This window comes from Amblyomma mixtum, chromosome 8 (genome assembly GCF_055824585.1).
Source record: "Amblyomma mixtum isolate Tamu chromosome 8, ASM5582458v1, whole genome shotgun sequence".
Lineage (NCBI taxonomy): Eukaryota > Metazoa > Arthropoda > Arachnida > Ixodida > Ixodidae > Amblyomma > Amblyomma mixtum.
This window is the reverse complement of record NC_143019.1, coordinates 63,183,557-63,206,298: the sequence shown is the minus strand read 5'-3', so window position 1 is coordinate 63,206,298 and position 22,742 is coordinate 63,183,557. Positions and strand designations below refer to the sequence as shown.

At 46.0% G+C, this 22,742-nt stretch overlaps 3 protein-coding genes across 6 annotated transcripts in view; 2 read left to right on the top strand and 1 right to left on the bottom strand.

Moving 5' to 3' along the window:
* Window positions 1-1,003: 1,003 nt before the first annotated feature.
* Aven (Apoptosis and caspase activation inhibitor) lies at window positions 1,004-10,820 on the bottom strand. Its single transcript, XM_089558326.1, has 6 exons — window positions 10,587-10,820; window positions 10,366-10,504; window positions 7,868-8,028; window positions 5,647-5,977; window positions 4,865-4,945; window positions 1,004-1,345 (listed from the first exon to the last, which is right to left on the bottom strand). The coding sequence occupies exons 1-6, from the start codon at window positions 10,749-10,751 to the stop codon at window positions 1,245-1,247; spliced, it is 978 nt and encodes a 325-aa protein (XP_089414452.1). The 5' UTR covers window positions 10,752-10,820; the 3' UTR covers window positions 1,004-1,244.
* Window positions 10,821-11,010: 190 nt separating this feature from the next.
* Window positions 11,011-22,742, top strand: part of LOC149332742 (methionine synthase-like) — a 47,026-nt gene continuing 35,294 nt past the window's right edge. For 2 of the 4 annotated variants that reach the window (XM_089558324.1, XM_089558321.1), the window contains exons 1-8: window positions 11,019-11,116; window positions 14,500-14,580; window positions 16,466-16,695; window positions 17,806-17,895; window positions 18,294-18,363; window positions 19,930-20,022; window positions 20,678-20,784; window positions 21,823-21,882. In XM_089558324.1, the coding sequence (XP_089414450.1) occupies window positions 14,553-14,580; window positions 16,466-16,695; window positions 17,806-17,895; window positions 18,294-18,363; window positions 19,930-20,022; window positions 20,678-20,784; window positions 21,823-21,882 (678 nt within the window). In that variant the 5' untranslated portion in view covers window positions 11,019-11,116; window positions 14,500-14,552. Of the gene's footprint in view, window positions 11,117-14,499; window positions 14,581-16,465; window positions 16,696-17,805; window positions 17,896-18,293; window positions 18,364-19,929; window positions 20,023-20,677; window positions 20,785-21,822; window positions 21,883-22,742 lie in introns of all 4 variants that reach the window. The other 2 variants (XM_089558322.1, XM_089558323.1) reach the window with 2 other exon arrangements.
* Window positions 11,018-13,549, top strand: smid (nuclear valosin-containing protein-like smid). The gene has a single exon (XM_089558325.1). It carries the CDS (start codon window positions 11,154-11,156, stop codon window positions 13,356-13,358), a length of 2,205 nt encoding a protein of 734 aa, XP_089414451.1. The 5' UTR covers window positions 11,018-11,153; the 3' UTR covers window positions 13,359-13,549.

Below are 22,742 nucleotides of genomic sequence, written 5' to 3'. Positions count from 1 at the left end.
ATTCGCTACGAAAGAACTGTACTGATGAAATAATAAAAAGCGGGTTTAGACCGCAACCTAACTAAAGACAGGGTATAAAAGGTGAGCCAAATGAACAAACGGAAGAGGATGGCAGTGCAATCATAATAAAAAGAACTGATAGACAATTACGATAGTTGGTAATGCGAAGCTTGAGGGCGACTCTTCCCATGGCATCCACCTTCCAGCTGTTGATTCCTCTGCTTTTGCTGTGGCAGGTGTGTTTCACTATGCTACTACCTGTCACCTGACAGCTGACAGGGCGACCTGTGACCTATCGGGTGGAGCGCCACACCGATTACGCCGATGCGTAGCGGCAGGTGGCATGTTACACTGCTAGCCACCCTCTGCGATCTTCCCATGGTGACGTTTTGCTCTGCTACTTGGACAACAGGTTACGCCGACAACGCTGATGACTATGATGTGTTATGCAGGGAAGGGCCCATAAAGCCCATTTCACATGCAAGCGGAAACACTAGCGAATCCTGCCTCCGCGGTGCAAAAACCTGTTCTGAGTTGTCGCGGCGATGAGCAGCGAGGTTGAAACAAGCCGGAAATTTTTGCTGCAATGCGCTGCTCAATTGCTCAGCCACTTGCATGTGAACCAGCCTTAAGAGCTGCGTTCTAAAATAAATAAAAATGGCAAAAATCATATCAAATCTTGCAAGGAAAAAAAAAAGCTGCTGCAGCTACAGGGCCACGCATGGTTAAAAAATGTAATTTTTATTTTCAAAGAAGCTTCTTATTAGATGCAATACTAACATGAAGACCCTGTTTTTCCTTGTTTATCTTGTGCAGCAGTATTTTGTCCTGCGAGCTAATTTATGCTTTGACCAGTATAATGCAGTGCGGTCTCCGAAAAACATACCAGCTTTTCATCGACATTCACTTCAATTTTCATCATTCCATTCCACCTATGTGCTTTTTGCTACTCAGCCTATTAGCCTACTTCTAGCCAAGCACGACAGGAACCTGCAGTGTGTACTCTCAAGGCTATTTCAAGTGCATCGCACGCCATTCATGTCGGCAGGTGTCGTCCGAGACGCCTGTCGAGAAGTGTTGCTGTAGCGATAAGCACCGCTGCTGCATGCATTACAAAAGCGGGCACCCCTGTCCATGGGGAAGCGCACGGAGACAGCAGACTAGCAAGTATTCTAAGGACCATATTCTGGTGATAAGATTTGACAAGTGAGCAATTATTACATAAATAGCGAATTTTATACACATCAGTCTTGTAAAACACTGTCCAACCAGTCCTCCAGGTCGACTGTGGGCTTTTGAGGTTCAGGTGCTGGCTTTTGAGGTTCAGGTGCTGGTTTTTCAGGTTCTACAGAGAGAGAAGACAAGGAAACATGTGAGCTTGCCTTAAACCAATTTCATATGCCTACCACTTGGAATTTCAGTTCCTCTCCTGTGACTGCTGGTAATATAAAAGAGAACATTTTTATTTGTGATTAAACAAAGACAGTCTTTGACAAAAGTACAAAGCCCAGACAGTGATGTTCTGTGCCGCAACCGAAAATTACCTAAATTAGACCTGAAATTCTCTAAAGGCCCTTTTTCCCTGCAGCAGGTTAAAAACTCCATCAATTTGGAAAAACAGAGACAATTTTAGTGCTGAAAATTCCCTGTAAGTAGGTGAAAGTTCTCTTTTTTGCCAAATTGTACCCCTAGAATTTCCCGAAAAAGGGAAAATTCTCTGAATGGAACATCACTGAGCCCACTGCATATGTGACCAAAGCTAATGCTTGGCTATGCGGCAGGTCTTCTGTAGCATTAATAATGGCCTAAAGATTAACAGACATTATTAAATGTCCTGTTCAGTTCTGACAGCTTTGAAATGCCAGAAGGCCAGACACACCCTGTAGCAAACCCAAGCACTAGCTCCATTCATGAGCATAGAGGTGGTCTCGAAACTTTTGATAATCCCCATCATCAAAGTAGGATGTCACATGCAATGAATGAGCCCCTATGTTACTTGAAGGTACTGAATGCTGTGGTGACATCAGCTGTGAGGCTTACAGAGTGCACAGTTTACATAACATGTAATTGGACACTGCACTTATTCCTATTTATGTGACGAACTAAATAAGTGTTCGCAAAGTCAGTATGTAGAACAATGAACATTTTGTCATAGCTTAGCAGTAGCGGTGACCACAAACAAACAGGCTGCAGAAGTAGCACCTGCTGCTATATTTATAGCTTATTGTCACGAGTTGCCCAAGGGCCTGCAGAGAAGGAACTTGAACACCAGAAATTTTAAAGCTAGTAGCTCCGCTCAGACATGTATCATTCCAGCTTTCAATCATGTACCAGAGCATGTTTTACCACTTCTCTGCTTGTGTGCAGGGGCAGCTCACCCATGAACAAAAATAATTATAAGGGATCCCATGCAGAATTTCAAAACTATGCTTAGCATGTTTTTTTAACTGCTTGATCCCTCCAGACACCTCCCCAGAGGCTGCAGAGAAAGCCACCATTGCACTTGCTATCATCCGCACGGAAGCCCGGTACATTTTAAGTGACTCTAAAACGGCGATTCTAAATTTTGCTCGAGGCCGACTCCGTGTCCCTGCTTTTGGCATACTTGACTCGCCCGATGCACCCCCGCCCCGCCAAGTGGAGCTGATACGGGTGCCCGCGCACTCCGGGAATCCCGGAAACGAGGCCGCCAACCTTTTAGCCCGAGGTTCTTTAAACCGGGCTCAGGTGGCCTCGGATCGGGGATTCACGAAGGAGCGCAGGCACTCATTCAGTGAGCTGACGCAGGCCTACAGAGCCTCACGCCAGCTCTACCTCCCACCCCACCCCTCCCTAGATAACAAACAAGCAACCCTCTGGCGCAGACTACAGACACACTCTCTTCCCTCACCCCTTACCCTAGCCCACTATCATCCCTCCTTTCCCACTCCCGCATGTGCCCTATGCCCAGAACCCTTAGCCTCTTCCCTCCACATCCTTTCCCTCTGCCCGGCGGACCCTCCCCCGCGGGACCTAGAGAACCTCAAGACCTGGGAGGACTGGGAGACCCTGCTGCGCTCGGAGGACCCGGCCGTGCAGACCATCGCCACCGGCCGGGCTGCCAGTGTTACGGACCTCAGGAACATAAACACTTGAGTGCAGTGGGGTCGTGCGGGGACCTTGGGGCGTGCCCCGAATTCCTCTGTAAATAAAGTTTTTTCTCTCTCTCTCTCTCCATCGTTACATTCTTGTCAAGAACGTACTCTAGCAAACAGCTTTTTCATGACAACCATGACATCCTCGGAGGCAAAAATATGCTGTATTTACATGCGTAATTTCCGCACACCTAATTTATTACCTGGATTTATATAAGAAAAAACTTTTAGTTGTATGTTTTACGCTCCCTGGTGTTCCAGACCACCAGCATATACACGGATGCGCTTAAGGCAGGATTGAAAAAATTGGTGCTGCTGCATCAGTGTGTGCTGCTGGGAAAAGTGTGAGTGGTGAGGGGATGAATCGCACGCCGTTTACATAGCACTCTCGCCCTGGCTATGGCTCTCGCCCAGACGAGCAGTTGTGAGAGAGAGAAATAACTTTGTTGGCAACCGTCAGAGAATTTGACGGGGCAGTCAAGTCACTCTAACTCCCAATCACTTCCCCCCTAGCCGTCGGCTGGGATCTCCTGGATCACGGCGGCAGCCGTGGCCAGACCAATGACATGACGCTGGCCTTGTTCCTCCGGCCACGCCGCCAGGCGCCGGAATCCGAAACTACCAAACCGTTTGCTGTTCGGTTTGCCGCTAGCACAGTGTAAGAATACACCGTGGCCACTAATCAGCCAGGCCGCATGCGAGGGCACATTTTATTACCTTTTATCTCTGTTCGCCTCCAACTGCTAGTTTTGCGATTGTAGCATCGCGCATTTATTGCTGAGCTGCACATGCACTGTCACGCCATCTCACGGGGAACTACATAACATGGGTCTGGATGGGGCATGCGTCTTATATTTGGAGTCAACTACTTCTTTGGCCAGCGAGGGGTTCGAGTTGCGAGGTCTAGGTGTAGGCGGCAAAATGCAGTATATATTGCACGTTACCACCATTATAGTTTTTTTTAGGACGTGTTCGCAAAATCTTCACAAAAATAATGTGAAGATTTTGCGGACGTGTTCGCAAAATCTTCACATTATTTGCGCACCCCCTTTTTGAAGCTTTAATTGAAGGCAAAAAGTGTGCAAATTACACAAATAATTACCATACATGCAACGAAGGGGGGCCAAATAAATTTTCAGGAACATTTATATTTATATACATTTATTCACTGAGCACTGCAAATGCTATCTTGAAAAAGCCCGATGAGTTGGACTCCACTTTTAGTGAATTTTGGTTGATTTGCCACATAATTGAGATCAAAAGCAACGGCATTCAAAAGCTGTTTGAAGCACTAGGGAGAAAAGAATTTTGAAGTTCAAACGTTTACATAACAGTTGGATTCCACGCCTGAGAGGCAATTTATTCGTGGCCAACAATGCATGGCTCGCACTTAACATTGTGCCAACATTCCGGGGATCCGATCAAAGTCCCACCGGTTTTCCAATAAGTACAAGCTTTCCCCTGGCCAGATGCTTGGCTTCAATGGGGTGAAATGCTAGCAAAAATACGTCTTCAGTCCCACCTCGAGCACGCCAGAAACTTGTTATCCATGGTGCTCTTTGGTCGGGCTGCCCTTTGCTTTATTAAAATCAAATCATCATAACTTCGCTTGTGTGCATAGCTTGTTTCATAATGTGGACATAATATTCTGCATTAAGGTGCTCTGTTAGTTTCTAAGCTTGGTAAATATAGCAAGCAGTAAACAACAAGTGGCAAAGAATAAAACTTACGAGATGGCACCTTAACAGTCTCTTCCTGAGCGTCAACTTTGTCTTCAACAACAGGGGCAGTGTCTCCTCCACTCACAGTGACTGGGAGGTAAAAAAAAAAAAAGCATGTGAAAATTCCCACAAGTGCACTTTTTCGAACTGTCAGCACGGGGCTCCTTTTTTTTTTCACAAAACACATTGCTACTAGTGCAGGGTACACATTAAGTTCTCACATATAAATAACATAAACACTAATAATAATATAACACATTAATATAACATATAATATGATTAATAATATAACATATAAATACTTTGATGACATCAAGCCATCGGTGTTGGAGCAAAAAAAAAATTGCGCACATTCAATGTGTTGTTCATCACTGTACTATAAACTAAAATAGTATCTTGTTTCTGTAATAGCCCATTTCTATGATCTACAGCAGTGTTACAGCACTAGCACCAGTTTATATCGCATGTTGTTTTACAATCTTACTAAGTTAAACCAACAACGACAACAAAAGATGAAAATCTAACTGTGGACTTGTTAGTAAAGCACTAGCATCCTGTGTTCGTGAAAAAGCAGAAGATGGGCACACAAACAAAAGCACCGCACTGAACTTCTCAGTTGGAAGCTCGACACTCTGTAATTACATTCTATGTTTGTCCCTCATCATTCTGTACTAGTATGACACACACAGAAAATGAACCAATTGGTTTCCCCATTCTACATTTATGCCCCATGGTCAAGTTTCAGAGTTGGAACCTTAACCTCAGAGGGCTTCAGCTACATCAACACTGACCTTCTTTGTCGCCACCTTCGTGTGTGACCGAAAGCAAGAACTCCAAGCTTTTATCGTCTTCTCTGTTCTTTTCTGAATTGTCTGCTTCGGTCAGCTTTGACTTCGGCTTCAAGGACAGGCACGATTCGAGCAGCTCGTCCAGGTCATCGTCCTTCGGCTTTGGCTTCGGCCTGGTAGCAGCAGCAGCAGCTATGGCAGCTTGCAAGGAGCTCTTCAAGGACTCCCCGACATCTGAAACCTTCTTGACTTGTCGCTCTCCCGTTTGAAGGAATGCCTCATACCTTTCTTTCTCAGCAGCTGCCTCAGCATTGAACTCCTCTATAACCTTGGCCTAGGCACATAAAAATCAATCAATCAATCAATCAATCAATCAATCAATCAATCAATCAATCAATCAATCAATCAATCAATCAATCAATCAATCAATCAATCAATCAGATAACTAATTATTGTGACATTAAGACAGACACAAAACAATGACACACACCAAAAGCGCTACTCACAAATGCTTACTTTAAGTTCATGGCTGGCCACTTAACCATTCCTTTCTAAGCTTGAAAGCATTCTTCAGGCAAAACAGTGAAAGATTCATTCAAAATGATTCAGGTGCTGGCAGTTCGCCTCTGAAACCTTTTGCTTCTAGGGAGGCATTTTGATAGTAACATGCTCTATTTATGTTTAATTTCATTAAGTAAAACTTCACTACATTACAGAAGATATGGGCCCCGCCACGGTGGCTCAGTGTCAGTGGTTACGGCGCTCGGCTGCTGACCCGAAAGACGCGGGTTCGATCCCGGCCGCAGCGGCTGAATTTCGATGAAGGCGATATTCTAGAGGCCCGTGTGCTGTGCGATGTCAGTGCACGTTAAAGAGCCCCAGGTGGTCAAAATTTCCAGAGCCCTCCAATACGGCGTCCCTCATAGCCTTAGTTGCTTTGGGACGTTAAACCCCAATAAACCAAACCAGAAGATATGGCATGCTATGTGAACACAATCAGAACAAAAAGCAAGTTTTTGAATAGCTACATATTCTTTGCACTTCAGCATTCTGAATTTTCGTGAAGACCTTCCGAGGTAAAAAAAAGAAAAATTGAGAGAATATTATAATTGGTTTAAGGGGGTTTAACGTCCGCGACTCAGGCTTTAAGAAACGCCGTAGTGAAGGGCTCCGGAAATTTCGACCATCTGAAGTTTTTTAAAGTGCACTGACATCGCAAAGTGCACGGGCCTCTAGAATTTCACCTCCATTGAAATTCGACTGCCGCGGCCAGGATCGAACCCACGTCTTTCGAGTCAGTAGCCGACCACCATAACCACTGAGCCACCACGGCGGCAGAACAGAATATTATATTTGGAAAAAACAGCGCACCCTTAAGAAATGGACTGAGCAAGATAGGACGACAGAGCACCCGTTAAACCACCCTTGTAGAATATTATAAATAGGGATTACTGGAGCAGAAATGTGGAAGCTTAAGAAAAGGGTTCTACTTAAATCGAGGACAATGCAGCGAGCTATGGAAAGAAAAACGATAGGTGTATTATCAAGAGATGGGAAGAGTTCAGCGAACAAGCACAGGTTAGGAGGGGGACATGGCATTCAGATGTGAAGTTTTTTATTTTTTGGCGCAGAGCCATAAAATTTGGCATGCTTATAAGTTTTTATGTGTTTTATTGCTATACCAAACTTTCAGAAAGCTTACAATGCCAAGCTTACAATTTCTTAAACCGATCACAATGCGACTAGCACGACATCGTCACAGGGAATCACTTACACATTACAGCGCTAGAACCAATGCTTTTAAATACTCATTTTTTCCTCACACAATAACTCAATGGAATGAACTCCCGCCTGAAGTTGTAAACATCATCGATGCCAGTAACAAAATTGCTTATTAATAATTGCTAAGTTGTTTTGTTTTTGTTTTGTTTCTTCCCTTGTTCTTTACTATGTTCTATTACTGTTTTGTGCTATGTAATGTGCTATGTAATCTGCCGCGCCTCTTTTTTTGTGCTTTTGCCCCTCCTGCTTGGACCCATCTTAGGGTCTGCAGTATTCTGTAAATAAAAAAACAATAAAAAGGCATCCTCTTTGTTTTCTCCTCATTGTTTATCACGTGGAACGCTCACACGTTCACAAGCAGCTATACTCCATCTCACAAGTAGTTTGCAGCAGTGTGGACTGCATGCGGACAGGTATTAGACAGATTCGTGTGTTCACTCACTGGAAAGATGTCCTCTGGGAGGTCAAGACGCTTGTGCAGGGGTATTGTGTGCAGTGCTTGGACAATCGTGTCACAGTCGATCGAAAGAAACTCGCTGATCTCGGCAGGTTCGTCTTGCCAATCCTGCTGCTCTTTGAAGCGAAAATGTGCGCTTGCTCCGGCTGTGAAATGGAAAGACAAAATTTAATAGCTTATGAGTCGATGTTAGCCATGAGTGGTAAGCGCATATAATTGCGTTCATCAGTGTGGGCATTTCGACAAACAACAAAAAAATAATACCACCCGGCCTGCACCAAGGACATAGGTACAGTGAACTGCTTGAACAAACTTAAGGGGCCTCGAAGGGACCTCGAAGAAATATTCACTGAAGTGAAAGTTTTCGGAACTGAAATCAGCATGCAGCCCCTTATGATGAATCGAAGTACATTTATATAAGATTCAAATTGTTCATAAGGGTATTTATTTTACAACAATGAATACTGACACATGCATTGTTCACTTGGCAATTCTGATAAAACTCACTGTACTCTTCTATTCACCGCAGCCACCATCGTAAACAAGGCGAGTCTGTCTATATTGAAGAACCCATTTTGTGTGCGGGTTTTTCTTCCATATTGATCCATATAGACTAGCCCAGCTCAACATTCTTCTAGAGTTTGTCTACGCTTTTATGCACCTTTCCTAGCACTAATGCCAGGTAGGCGGCAAATTTTCATCTCCTCTGGGGCTTGCCGTGGTGGCTCAATGGTTATGGTGCTCAGCTGCTGGCCCGAAAGATGTGGGTTCGACCCCGGCTGCGGCAGCTGAATTTCGATGGAGGCGAAATTCTAGAGGCCCGTGTACTGTGCGACGTCAGTGCACGTTAAAGAACCCCAGGTGGTTGAAATTTCTGGAGCCCTTCACTACGGCGTCCCTCATAGCCTGAGTTGCTTTGGTACGTTAAACCCTAGTAGACCAATAAACCATCTCCTCTGGGCATATTAGTGCCTCCACTGCAGAAATATCCTCCATTTGTCCCTGAGGGCTCGGAGTGAGGCAAGCATGATGGCCAATATACTTGGCTAGTGCTCAAGCAACAAGCCAACAGCATAGCCATGTCACACTAAAGTAGGTATGGAATCCCAGAGTTTATCAAGTGAAACTATGGTGCTGTAAACTTTTGCAAGCTGCACAGCTTCAAAATGACAAATTCCAAAATAACTGCTGCCATCTATCAGCAAAATCAATACTCTGCCGATTCATCACAAAACAGAGCCGCTAAGCGCACTTCGGTACACATTTGGGAGTAATTGTGAAACCGTTTCACTGCTTTCAGTGACGAGTGAACATACTTGCAAAGCCAGCGACTGAAGAATATGGCATTGGTCTCCATTTTTTTGAAGCAAGACCGACGGCAGACATTCCTATACAGCATGGCCTACATGCCAACACTTCAACCATCGTCAAGCCAATTGCAGATGGGCTTTCAATGAAAACTGCATCGAGAATGTGATGGTCAACATCAGCACTGGTGACCCAGAGGTTGGCGCTTTGAGAGCAGCACACCAAGCGTCACTGAAGGCCTGCTCATTCATTGTCTCGGCGTGGTTCATGAGAGGTGACGTCGTTGAAGCACAATGTGAATGAGTTGTTGGGTGATATATTTAAAACATATGTTCATGATACGCAGATACACAGAGGGCAAGCGTGAGCTCTGAAATATTTTCCCGATGCCGACGCAGGTACGGGTCGGTTAAATGTCCACGTTGAACAGGATGAGTGTAACTAATCTGGGCAAGAAAAGCAGGCTGCTATTCTTCAAGAAGGCCAGCTATGATGGTTACATAAAGTTCAGAGCTTATGTGGCAGTGTAGGCTGTTCATTGTAAGAACGATGAAGTTCACAGATTAAACTGTTTGTCAAAAATGACCCAGGTACAGCCATGAACAACATCTAATGGATAGGAAGAGGGGTTCGTGAGAAGAAAAAGAAGTTTCTGCGTAACTGGGCAAAGCAGATCTCTAAAAACCGACTGTCTTTCCTGCTTGCCTCAATTTTATTTCATTTTTTTCTGGCTGCGCACACCATATGCGGGCAGGCTTAAGATCTGAGCAAAGGTAACACGGTCAAAAGCATTACTGCAAAACGTAGGGGTCACGCTGGCGTGATCGCCGTGGCCGCAGAAAAAACTACGAGTGCTTAACAAGGTACCGCTGCGGCTTGCTTGACTTTTGTAAGCCACGCCAGGGCATCCCATGCCTACTTTTAACATAATTTGCTCTCAGCTGACTCACATTAAAACGAACAAGCTTTGCTGAAAGTCTTGCAATACGTAGTCATCCTACAGCTACAGGCTTCAGATACATAGCCGGGCCGAGTTTGAAGTAAGCGGTAAGGTATCGAATGTCATGCATGCTAGACGAGAGACAGAACAAGAAAAATAAGACAAGTATCCTGAATCCAAGCCGTGAAAAGATGTGATGCATTTTCTCAGTCGCTCCACACGCAAGTGTACTCACCTGATAAGCTCAGCAAAAGATCGAAATCTTCGCCTCGCTTTCTGTTGTACTCCGTCTCGACCTCAACGGGTTCATCGTACCGGCTCCAATTACTAGAGATTCCCCGTTTTCTAAACTGAGGGTCGCATGTGGGTTCTATCTGCAAACAAGGCAGAGAGAAGCAAGGTCGTCTTTATACTTATTCACAAAATTTCCAACGCAGCTGACGAGTATGATTTTACCGGCGTGGGAGTTGACACGGATGAAGTTTTGCCCTCGGGCACGTCTGGTGCGCTGTCTGCACCCACCGTAGGTTCTTCTTCCCGAGGCTGCTTTGGTTCAGCGTCCAGAGGCTTCCATCTCTGTCTTTTAGATTCTTTTCTCTTATCCTTTGGTTTCGGACCCATCAAGAAGCCTGGTTTCGCACGCTGTCGCGTCGTCACCTAAACTGCCTGGACGCTGCCATACTGCGGATTCGAAAATGAGGCTTCGCTAAATTTGTATCAAATAAAAACTAAAAAAAAAACAATTCCTGAAACAGTCTTTTATTGCTGCATTTTTTAAATTAGGATGTAATATACAGTATGTATTTGAGTTCAATTTTAAAGTTTTGATATAATTTGTTTAGCCACATTCGTTCAGCATTCAGCAACAATGAAACCAATATGGCAGCGCCCATGGTTCCGTGTTGTTTACACGTTGTTTCAATGCGTGCTGTCTCGTGTGCCGAATTCGCTGGCTTCTAGCGCTACCCTACCACTGCAAAGACCAGGTATGCACCCCACCTGCAGTCAAACGCGCGTGTAAGCATGAGCGAGCCGCAAGCGAAGCGCAGACGGCGAACTTTCGGTGGCGATCCGCGGTTGTTGCCTCGGGTCAGGCAAGTGTTGAGCGAAAACGACCACTTGGACGTTGAAGACGTTGTTACGAAGCTGCAGCGAAAGCACCCGGAGTACAAACGTAAGAAGAAGAGTGCTCTGTTGTACTCTGTAACGCAGGCGATCGAGATCATAGCCGGCGACGATCCCGTGCCTGGCACGGATACAGTCGGTGAAGGCGATCTGGACGGCAGCAGCGTCACAGACGAAGACGTCGTTCCTTACCCCGACCAAAACATGATGAACAAGTCCATGAATGACCTCTACAAGACGCCAGAACCCAAGCAGGTGTCGAAGGAGGAGGACGCCCCGACAAAGGCGCGCAAGACACCCAGGAAGCCGAAGTCTAATGATGTGGATGCCGCGATCCAAGACAACCTCAAGAAACGCATGGCGAAGGAGAAGGAGATCGCACTGATAAACCCGACTGCACGGTTCGCGGATCTGGGGGGCATGGAGGGTCCGTTAGAAGAGGTTTGCAACATGCTCATGCATCTCAAGCACCCGGAGGTCTACAAGAGGCTGGGCGTCGTTCCTCCTCGCGGTTTCCTTCTGCACGGTCCTCCCGGCTGTGGCAAGACTCTGCTGGCGCACGCCGTAGCCGGAGAGCTGGAGATTCCCATGATTCGGGTCGCGGCGCCTGAGATCGTAGCCGGCGTCTCTGGCGAGTCCGAGGAGCGCATTCGCGAGCTGTTCGACAAGGCTGTGAACAGCGCGCCGTGCATCTTCTTCATCGACGAGATAGATGCCGTGACGCCTAAGCGAGAGACAGCGCAGCGGGAGATGGAGCGGCGCATCGTCGCCCAGCTCCTGTCCAGTCTGGACGACTTATCGCAGCGCGAGTTGCCGGCCGAAGTGCTCGTCATCGGCGCCACCAACCGCCCCGACGCCCTGGATCCGGCCCTCCGTAGAGCCGGGCGATTTGACCGCGAGATATGCTTGGGCATCCCTGATGAAGCGGCCCGCGAAAGAATTCTAGCCGTTCTTTGCCGCAAGCTGACGCTCGGAACCGACGTTAAGCTCAGCGCGATCGCCCATAGGACGCCCGGCTACGTTGGCGCTGACTTGATGGCGTTGATTAGAGAGGCCACGATGTCTGCCATCAACCGAATCTTCCGCGGAATTGAGGAAGGTGTCAAGGCAACTGGTGAAGGTCCGCAAAACCGGCTGGACATGGCTATCTCTCTGCTGAAAGAGGTTCCTCCATTAGACGACGCGCAGCTGAAGAACCTCTGCGTCGAGGTTCGGGACTTTGATGAAGCACTGAAGCTGGTCCAGCCTTCGGCCAAGCGCGAGGGCTTCGCCACCGTTCCGGACGTGACTTGGGACGACGTCGGAGCTCTTACCTCAATCCGGGAAGCACTCCAGGTCGCCATCTTGGCTCCCGTGCGACACCGCGATAAATACGAAGCCCTTGGACTTGTCACCCCCACAGGAATATTGCTGCATGGACCTCCCGGTTGTGGCAAGACCTTATTAGCCAAGGCCATTGCCAACGAGTCGGGCATAAACTTCATTTCGGTCAAAGGTCCTGAGTTGCTGAACATGTATGTGGGCGAAAGCGAGCGAGCCGTGCGTCAATGCTTCCAGAGGGCTCGGAACTCTGCTCCTTGCGTCATCTTTTTCGATGAGCTGGACGCGCTGTGTCCTCGACGGTCCGATTCTGCAGATGGCGGCTCCGCGTCGCGCGTCGTCAACCAGCTGTTGACAGAGATGGACGGCTTGGAACCTAGGAAGCAGGTTTTCGTCTTGGCCGCTACCAACAGGCCAGACATCATCGATCCAGCTATGCTGCGCCCCGGCCGTCTAGACGAGGTTCTCTACGTCGGTCTGCCGAGCGCCGAGGAACGCGTGGAGATTCTGAAGACACTGACGAGAAACGGGACTAGACCGCCCCTACAGGCAACAGTGTCTCTGGAAGAAGTCGGTAAAGACGAGAGGTGCGAGGGCTTCTCGGGAGCCGACTTAGCTGCGCTCGTGCGTCAAGCTTCCGTAATTGCGTTGACCAAGTACCTAAAGGACAATGCAGAGGGTCAGCTACTGGTTGGTCTCGAAAACTTCGATGCCGCGTTTGGGAAAGTGTCGGCGTCAAACAAGGGCCGTCGGACTCTGAAAAAAGTGCAAACTGGAATCTAACCCTTCAGGATTCAGTGTTAAGTGTACATGTGCTCACCTTTTTTTTTCCTTTTTTGCTTGAATGAACGGGCACCAACAAACCCATTTATTTCTTTTTTATTTTATGAAATGGTTCATTGAAAAAAGTGGACTCTCAAGAACACTAAGTTCATTTTTTATTAATATAATAAATTTTGCATGTGTCTCCTGTTTCTTATTTTTTAAATTAAATTATCTGTCATTTCCTTGACAACACATATGTTGCTCTCTCAGTAATGATTGAGTATACTTCCCAATATACTGTGCTGATGTTGTTACAGATGCACATAAACTTGACTCATCTAGCTTTCTGTTTTGCTATTGCAATGGAAAGGTCCTGGAGGAAGACTGAATTTGGCAGTGCATGATTTAATATGGTTTAATTCATTTTATTTCTATTAAACATGAAACCTTAGTATGTTAAAGCCCATTTTGGGCACAACCATGGTAATCAAAGACAGATGACAAGGTAAACAGGACACTATGCAAGGACACTGTTTATTTCGTCCAATATCTCTGAGCTCAGTGCATTTGTTGACAGTGAAACAAGTTTACCGAGAAGCACAGCTCTGCTACACATTAATCTCAAATTGGGCCCTTCTATTAAACTAAGGACTGTATACTGGGCTGAATAAGACCGTTAAAAGAATTCCTGTACAAGTCTTTCCCAGCAGTTTCACAAGCGTTAGTAGTAGAAATACTTTTCGGATGTCTTCGACGAAGTGAGCTTTCGAAAGGACACTGATAACCGCAGTGGAAGCGGTTAATGAGCAAAGCTCTTATGCCAGTAGTTCACTTCCTTGTGGAAAGTGAACCCCTCAGTACCGAACACCTGTAACGAGGAGTCTCAGACGTGGCCAACTGAATCGATGCTCTGTGAGAAATGGTATGGATTGCCCGCTCGTCCACAATGTTTCTTTTTCACGTGACTCAGCGCATTGAGCCTTAGCCGCGCTGCTTTTTTCCCTCTGTCACTTTCTTGCTTTCTTGATAAACGCCTCTCTCCACTCCGCTATCGTGAGCGCTCTTTCGCTCGAAAGATAAGGAGATAGGTGCTAAACGACTGGTCTGCCTCTCGTCCGCGCGCATTTCTCTGCAAGGCAGCTGTCGGGGCTCCTTGCAGGAGATGCTTTCCGTCCGCCACCAAGCGACCCGTCCGGGGAGATCGCTTTGACAATGGACGGCGACAAAACCGTTCCCTCAGGTATGCCAGCATCCTCATATACAGCGTAGAGCTTTCAAAGAGGTTTGTTACTAGAAGTGTGTGATGAGAGGCTAGTTGGTAAGACATTCTGAAGACATAAAACTACGCAGGAGACAAGACACAGAAAAGATGCAGAGAGGACGAGCAGACAGGACGCTCGTCCTGTCTCTGCATCTTTTCTGTGTCTTGTCTCCTGCGTAGTTTTATGTCTTCAGAGGTTTGTTAATCGTGGTTTTGTACGGAGAGCGATATGCTTCCACGATGCCTATAGCATGCAGTAACAAACGCTGTTTGCGGCAGGTTGCGGGGTTGCATTGAAAAGAGCGCATGCAAGGCGAATACTGTTGTATCTTAGAACGCATGCAAAAGTTGTCAGTATTATGCAGCTTTAGTTCGCAAGTCGGCTTATGACGATTGTAAGTTGACTGTCACCATTCTGGGATAAGAGCACGACAGACATACAGAAAAACTGTATTAACTGAGTGGGAGGGGCGGAGCCTACCCTAAGGCAGCAGATCAACCCCGCGGGAGGGAGAGGATTGAGTCGATGGGGAGCTGGTTGGAATCGAGCAAAAGGGACGAAGGTAGAGGTCGTGTCGCCTTGTTTCTTCTCCAGCCTTATATTTAGCGAGTGCATTCTCTGAAGAATGCTGCACCTCCCTCCATCCCTACACTTGCGGGATTTACTTCGAGCGATTGCTTCGAGAATTTTTGCGTTCAGGTTATGTTGCGTCCCAATATAGCGTCGTCGAACGAATCCACTGAGAAGCAACTTAAGTCTGCAGTGAAGTAAAACTGCAGCAAAACAGAGTTGAGCTCGTTAGTACGTAATTCCGAAGGCAAAAAATAGCACTGCGACAAGAGACGAGGAATGCAATGAAATCCATTGAGAAATACAGCGAAGCTACGCCCACATCCAGAACCGCCACACAGAATTCCTCCGTGACAAAAAGTAATGCGTTGTAAAGCTTTTCATGTAAATAAAAAGCTAACCACAAGACTAAAAGACAAGAAAAGATACCTTGTGATGTGGCGCTCTCTGGCCACAGATGCCCTTGCGCCATAAAAAGCCACCATCACCATCAATTCTTAACGCTTCAAATATGCTCCCGTAGTCATATGCGCCCATATATAACCATGGTGCCTGTTAACAACTGCGGTGTGATGGACTTGTAAGAGTTCCATTACACCGTGGAAGCTTCCTGTTCCCATGTTCTCTGCATGTTGCTGTCGCCAGAAAACTGGCGCAGTGACACTTAACGGCTCTTCTATCTCTTTATTGTGAAAATCTCTTTGTAACCGCTCTCCTAAGGTATAGCAAAACTTTGACAATAGTGTCTTAGTGCGCTGGTGAACCCCTTACGCAACGGGACAAACGACGCGGTTCTACGCGCGCCGATCCTCCTTGGACTATAGTTCGTGGCGCTGCATCAGCGCCGCCTCGTTTTCGTGAAAATCCACTTCTTCCATGCGGCAACTGAAAATTCCTTCAGTCTTTAAAATCCTTATTTCAGACCCTTATCTCCAGCAGGACCTTGAAAACTCCATCAACTTCAGGAAAAGGGAGACAATTTTGGCTTTCAGTTCCCTGAAATGGGAATGTTCCTCAAATGGAACATTGCTGCGGAAATCGCCATTTGGACACCAGGGATTGAGAAAAAAGCCTCGGAAGTGTGGCCGCTTCGAATAGTGTTTAATAGATTTTGGTCTACTAAGACCGTAATGACAATTCGGTGAAGTGCCAAATTCATAATCAAATTCAATTTTAATTTGAATCCATGCCACTGCACACAGCTGGCATGTTAAACTGGTGACCCATATGCGTTTTCAAACGTAAAATAACGACGTAAAAAGCTAGAGTAATGGTTAAATATGTTGTTTTCAGTGGACCGCAGTGATGGAGAAACAAAAGCAGACAGGACTGCAATGATCGCGGACATTCTGAACCAGCGGGTGATGGTCATGGACGGCGCCATGGGCACCATGATTCAGCGACTGGGGCTCGACGAGGCCGCCTTTCGAGGAGCGGAGTTCGCCGACCACGACAAACCGTTGCAGGGAGACAACGACCTACTCAACCTAACCCGACCCGACGCCGTGCTGGATATACACAAGGTTTCGTAAAGAGCGACCTATCACTCATGGTAGTGCTCATAGTACGACACTTACTGGGTCACAACCAGAACTTTTGAGTGATACGGGAACTATACCTTCAGGTCCACGTTTCGAAATGCAGCGCTTTTGTTGGTTAAAAATTTGGTGGTCACCATAATACAGCATTGCGCATGACAAAGAAAAATGGGCTTCTCGTTTTTTTGCTACGCTTTGTGCGCGAGCCGCCAGAAAAAAAACTGCGGGGCGATCAAATATCCGATGCAACCATTCTACGACTGCGTTTGTATTTGCTCTTGATTATTACTTTGGTGCTTTTACACTAAGCCGATGCTGCACACACGTGACAGAATTTTTCTGAAGGGTGAAGGTGGGCGTAGGTAGTTCAAGGGAGGCTGTGGGTGGGTGGGCAGCCCCCTAACAAGGGAGGGGGGGGGGGAAAGAAGGACGATGGCTGGTGGTACTTCTGCAGGGCAGCCGGCTTTCCCACCACTTCTTTGACTTCGGTTTCGCCGTCACTTATTCGTTCCACTACTACGCGGGCTTGTAATGGGTAGAAGCCTTGTGGGGAGCGGAGGTTGGTGGTTTGATTGTGGGTGCCGCTTCTGGAAGGTAGGGTTTTGGGGTTGATGGCGCTTCTGGAGTGGGGTTGGGCGGTGGATTGAGAGTGATGGTGGTTGAGAAGACAGCTCCCTTGCTAGGAGAGTGTGCTGGGGAGGTGGCTGGGAAGGGGGGGGGGGGGGGGGGGCAAAGCTGTACTGCCAAAGCAGCACAGCTATGGCAGTAAAAACAGTAGGTAGGAGTGGAACCGCACCCCCAAGTCGCTGGCGCCATCTTGGTTGCTAAAGCAGCCTTCACTGTAGGATCTTATGAGAGGCGCTGTCAGGGTGGATACCTTTAAAAACTTTATCCGCTTGCTATGAAAGACCACGCATATAAAATGCGGCCTTCACAGGTGGTTAGCATTTTACTGGAGCATGCAAATTACATCGCCTTCTGGCGGCCGCATTTTTTATACATATACATATGTAAGCTCTAAACCACGGGCGTATTTACGTCAAATGGTATTTGCGCAATCAAATATATTCACGCTTTTTCCGTGTGTCATCGCAGTCTTACTTGGAGGCCGGGGCTGACTTTGTGGAAACTAATACGTTCAGCTCCACGTCCGTTGCCCAGACCGAGTACGGGTTGAGCCATCTGGTAAGACTTGACTCCTGTTTCATTGGAACACATGTTTTTGCCCCTAAAGCATGGGGACCTAAAGTTTTGTGTTGCTGGGTCAGAACAACAATCCACTTGATAACAGTTTCTCGTCGATCGTAAAAGACGTCGGAAACACCATGGCGCCTACATTTATTGCAATTCACCTCTTCCTGATATATTTTTTGAGGCTCACTGTTTTCCAGGCATCACGTAGTGACATTTTACTGTTCAACAAAGAGCCACCTTTTTTTCGTTCTTGTCTCAAATGGCCGGCATATCATCGACTTAACCCTTTTCATTCTTATCACGCGCACTTTCAGCTTAAAGTTAAGTAGAAAATATATACAGGGCTAGATGTGCAGCAATAGGACGCATTCCTTTTTGTGCATTATCAGGCCTACCGTCTCAACGCCGAAGGTGCCAGGATAGCCCGAGAAGCCTGCCGGCTGGTTGAGGACGCTACAGGTCAGAGGACTGCTGATTTTTGAAACTACTATTTCCTGGCATGCTGCTGTGTCTTACAGGATGCAGTATTGTATTGACTAAGCAAGTAATGAAGTACCTTAGCTTTCAGTGTATCGTGCCTCCAGGTATGCCTGTTGTACGTAGCTACAGCATTATGCATTACTGGCTAATAAAGAGACCAGTTGGTTTCTACAACGGTCGAGTATAATGTGCAAATAAAAATTTAGACAGAATTTACAATCTGGTTGTGATTGATAACTTAAAAACTCTGGCGTGCCGAAGCCTGATTGGCTCCTTCTTTGGGGCCTTGAAGAAGGAGCCGAACATTCTCCGAAACGTCATGATTTTAAATTAAGGATTGTGTGTTGGAGATGTCGGGTATTTTAAAATAAGGCAAGCACAATATGTATTAGCAGTTACGCTAAGGCTATTTCTTGTTTTTATTTTAATATGTTCAACCTGTACAGGGGACCTCCAGGGGCCAACATATCTGAGTTTAAGTAAAGAGAAATGGCTGTAGTTTTTAGGCATACCTCTGTAAGCATGGACAGCGGACTTTTGAAAGAGCACAGTGCACTTAACTTGGCTTTGGGGTGGCCTCGCGAGTTAAGCTGCGAACAAACTGATGGCGTATTCCACTAGGTGATCCGCAACAGCTGTCCGAATCCGCGAAGCAGCAAGCATTCCCTCACCACATTTTTTTATTTAGATTTTTTCTTTTTTTGGGAGGACGGCGGGGGGCTATGGGGGGGGGGGGGGGGGTTGCTTTAGCCTATCAAATAGGCATTATACCGTCGCGGTACAATCAGAACTCAGCATTTGAACCCAAATCACCAATTGAAACGCACTCTTCTGTTTCGCGGAGTCGGGATAGCCGACCGGAATACGCCATTAGCTGTAGACGATGGTTTGACGGCATGCATACCGTCTGGCCAGGAATCACGATTGATGAAGTTCACTGGTCACTGGCCACGGTCAAAAAAGAATGACGTTTCGGGGGCGTTATGGCTTCCTTGTTCACAATGAGGCAACCAATGCGGAACAAGGGAGCCGTAGCGCTCCCGAAAAGTCATTCTTTCTTGCCCATGGTCAGTGACCAGTGAACGTCATCAACGAAATTAGCTTAATCGCTTATTCATTCAATGTTGGTCTTACGAGTTAGCTACAAAGAAAGTACGTCTTGCGTGGAAGAAGTTACGATTTTGGCAGCAACTTCACCACGAACAACTGCGAACAGGGCTTTCTGCTGCTCAAAAATGAAAATTAACGCTCTCCTTTGTGCGCTGTCGCCTTCTGTTGCCGAGAGTAATAAAGTTCATCCGCTGCTTCTGAGCGCAAGGTCGCGGGATGGAATGCGTACCGCGAAGTTCGCATTTCGATGGTGGCAAAATGCAAAAACGCACACGTGTTGTGTTTTGTCAGCACACGTTAAAGAACCGTTAGTGGCCGTACCTAATCCAGAGTTCTCCACTACGGCTTCGGGACCCTTCGGGACGTTAGACACCGCATACTTCAACAGCGAAGCTGTAGTTACCGGTGGTCTTCTTCTACGTTGCATGTTTCCAGGTTCGCCTAGATTTGCCTGCGGGGCCCTAGGGCCGACGAGCAAGACATTGTCGATATCGCCGTACGTGGACAGACCGGAAGAGCGGAACATAAGTAGGTGCCTTGGGGAAAAGCTGTGACGTAAACCTTTCTCGCCACTTTCTATCTATGCAGCCACATCAGGAGTCTATTTCACTCTGTTGGATGTTGTCATATTTACTCTTGATTGATTTGTGCTGAGGTCTCCGTCCTTAAAATAGTTCTTAGCCTCAGTGGCACTCCGTTAACTGACAACATCCGCCTGGCAATAAGTTCGTTACAGTAGTAAAAAACAGTACAGTAAAAACAGTTACAGTAGTAGCGTAGTCCTTCAAAGCACTGAAGGACTATCGTATAGTAGTAAAAATCAAGTGGAGGAAAACAGAAATATGAATGGCTTCAAATCAGAGCTTACAGCAGGTTGCACTGTTCAACCGCCTTTTTCCCTATGAATCATTATTTATTATATTATTTAAACGGTTACAGGTTGTAAAGACCTCTTTATAGCACCTGCAGTGTGCTGTTGCCACCTTTTATTTTGTGTAGTGAATTATTTTGTCTTTTTATTTTGTCTACACCGATGAACCGATCAAACACTTATTCTGGCCAGTTTGTTGTTCAGCCGGTCTGTCAGTGAAAGCTATGATCTCCAGAAAACAGAGCGCTGTGTCACTCGAGCTAATTCCTGCGAAGAATACCGTCATCATACTGTTGCTTTCTCGCTACGCAGCTTTCGATGAGCTTACAGCTGCGTACGGAGAGCAAGTACGGGGTCTTGTGGACGGAGGTGTAGACGCCCTTCTTGTTGAAACTGTCTTCGACACTGCCAATTGCAAGGTATTTGATAAATAGCCTTTAAGTAGTCATTTTTATACTTTTTTGTATTTTTGGGTGCGTGCTATAGGCGGAACATGTCAATATGCGCTGTTTCCTTATCCTTGTTTCCTTAAATGCGTTTTATCCTTAGGGACGTCTTGCTGACTCCGTCTGTTAAAATGAACCGAACAATGAATGCCAGGAAACGTTGTTTACGTGAAGCTACATATGTGCGGAGCAAGAAGTTACTTGGGGAGCGCCTGGAAATTCAAGAAGTTGAAAAACAGCGCGCGAAACTTTTTTGCCGCCGTGTTTAGCCCCTAGCCGTACAATAATCCTTGCACATATAATATTTTCCCCGCACATTAGGCAGCATGAATGGTGGTAAAATCATTTCATGGATGGCGACAGGATACTTCCAACAGTTTCACCAGAGAATGGTTTGCAAAATAATTAAACCTACCGTAAAAAATAAATTACTTATGATAGAACTTTGAGGGGTCGGTACAGTCGCTTTAGGGGATGAAGGCTGTAATTTCGTTCTTGACGTCTTCAGCGGTTCTTGACGTCTTCTGAATCAATCATATTACAGGATTTATGAGAGTTCTATATGTGAAACTTTCCTAAAATAGTTGGAATAATTTCATTTATGTATTACTGGCTGCAGTGTTCTCATGAAAAAAAAAATTACATTGACACGTATAGCAATTCATATCATTAACAGTTTAGTACAAGTTTTCCTTTTTTGACCTCTTTCAACGCTAATTTTAAGGAGAGCTTTCACAAGCCTTTAGTTAGTTCAGGGTTCCGCGGTAAAACCAGAACTTTTACAAAGCTTCTGACAGTGAACGTTGGCTTTGTCATTCTACTACGCGAGACGCCTGCTGTCTTGTTCTGAGCGCTGAAACCACCGGCGAGCGCCTGCCAGTCGCATGGCTCTCAACGCAGTTTTTATTTTAAACCTGTTATGCGTTCACAGCTTCGCCTTGAACAAGGAACATGACAGCCATTAGAAGCTGTTTATTCACCAATTTCTTTACGCATTTTTCTTTTTTCAAGGCAGCCTTGTTTGCTATCCAGCAGCATTTCGAGGCAACAGGAAGAAGTGTTCCCGTGTTCGTAAGTGCCATTTGACACAGTGAACAAGAGTGCGTACAAATAAATAAATAAATAAATAAATAAATAAATAAATAAATAAATAAATAAATAAATAAATAAATAAATAAATAAATAAATAACGAGAAGCAAATTTCTAAAAATTTCTAAAGAATAAATAATTTTTGTTATTTTCAGTGCTTTCATGCCTTGGACCACTCCTGCCGGGACTACTGAAAGGCAGTCGGCAGTATTCTTAAAATAAAATAAACAAACAAACATACAAATGCAGAGCATGTTGACAGTGCATCGGTGTTAGAAGTGCATCGCAGGAGCCAAGGGCTATTTCTCAAAAGGAAAACAGGTCCTGAGGAAGAAAACATTTCGCACCTTCATTCAAAGTGCAACTTATTTCTATTTCACAGCTTATAAAAACGTCGTATTTAAGCAGGCAGAACTTACTGAATATGACAAGGGCTCTGCAGAGAATTGGAACCTGTACTGCGGCCCGCATTGCAAGGCGGCCTGACAGCTTTTGTGTAGATATTTATTTGATAATTTTGGCAGACTAACTGGATTTGCGGATGGCATGAATATTTTTTTTTTATAAAGGGTTTGGGGCGTGGAAGTGAGATGAGCTTTCAAGTAAGGAAAAAGGTGAGGGAAATCTTTCGTGGTTTACGGCGTCGTAGTAGTACAGTCGACATAATAAGTCACCCAAGTTACTAAAGAAAAAGAAAACAAGTCTGAATGACGTCACCGCTGCGAATTCACGTGATTTACTCCTGACCAATACGAACAAAGAGTCGCCCTGTTAGCTTGCTAGCCTATGAGAATGCGCCTCGCCTGGTCAAGTGGTTATAGTTCGTTGTTTGTGGGCATTA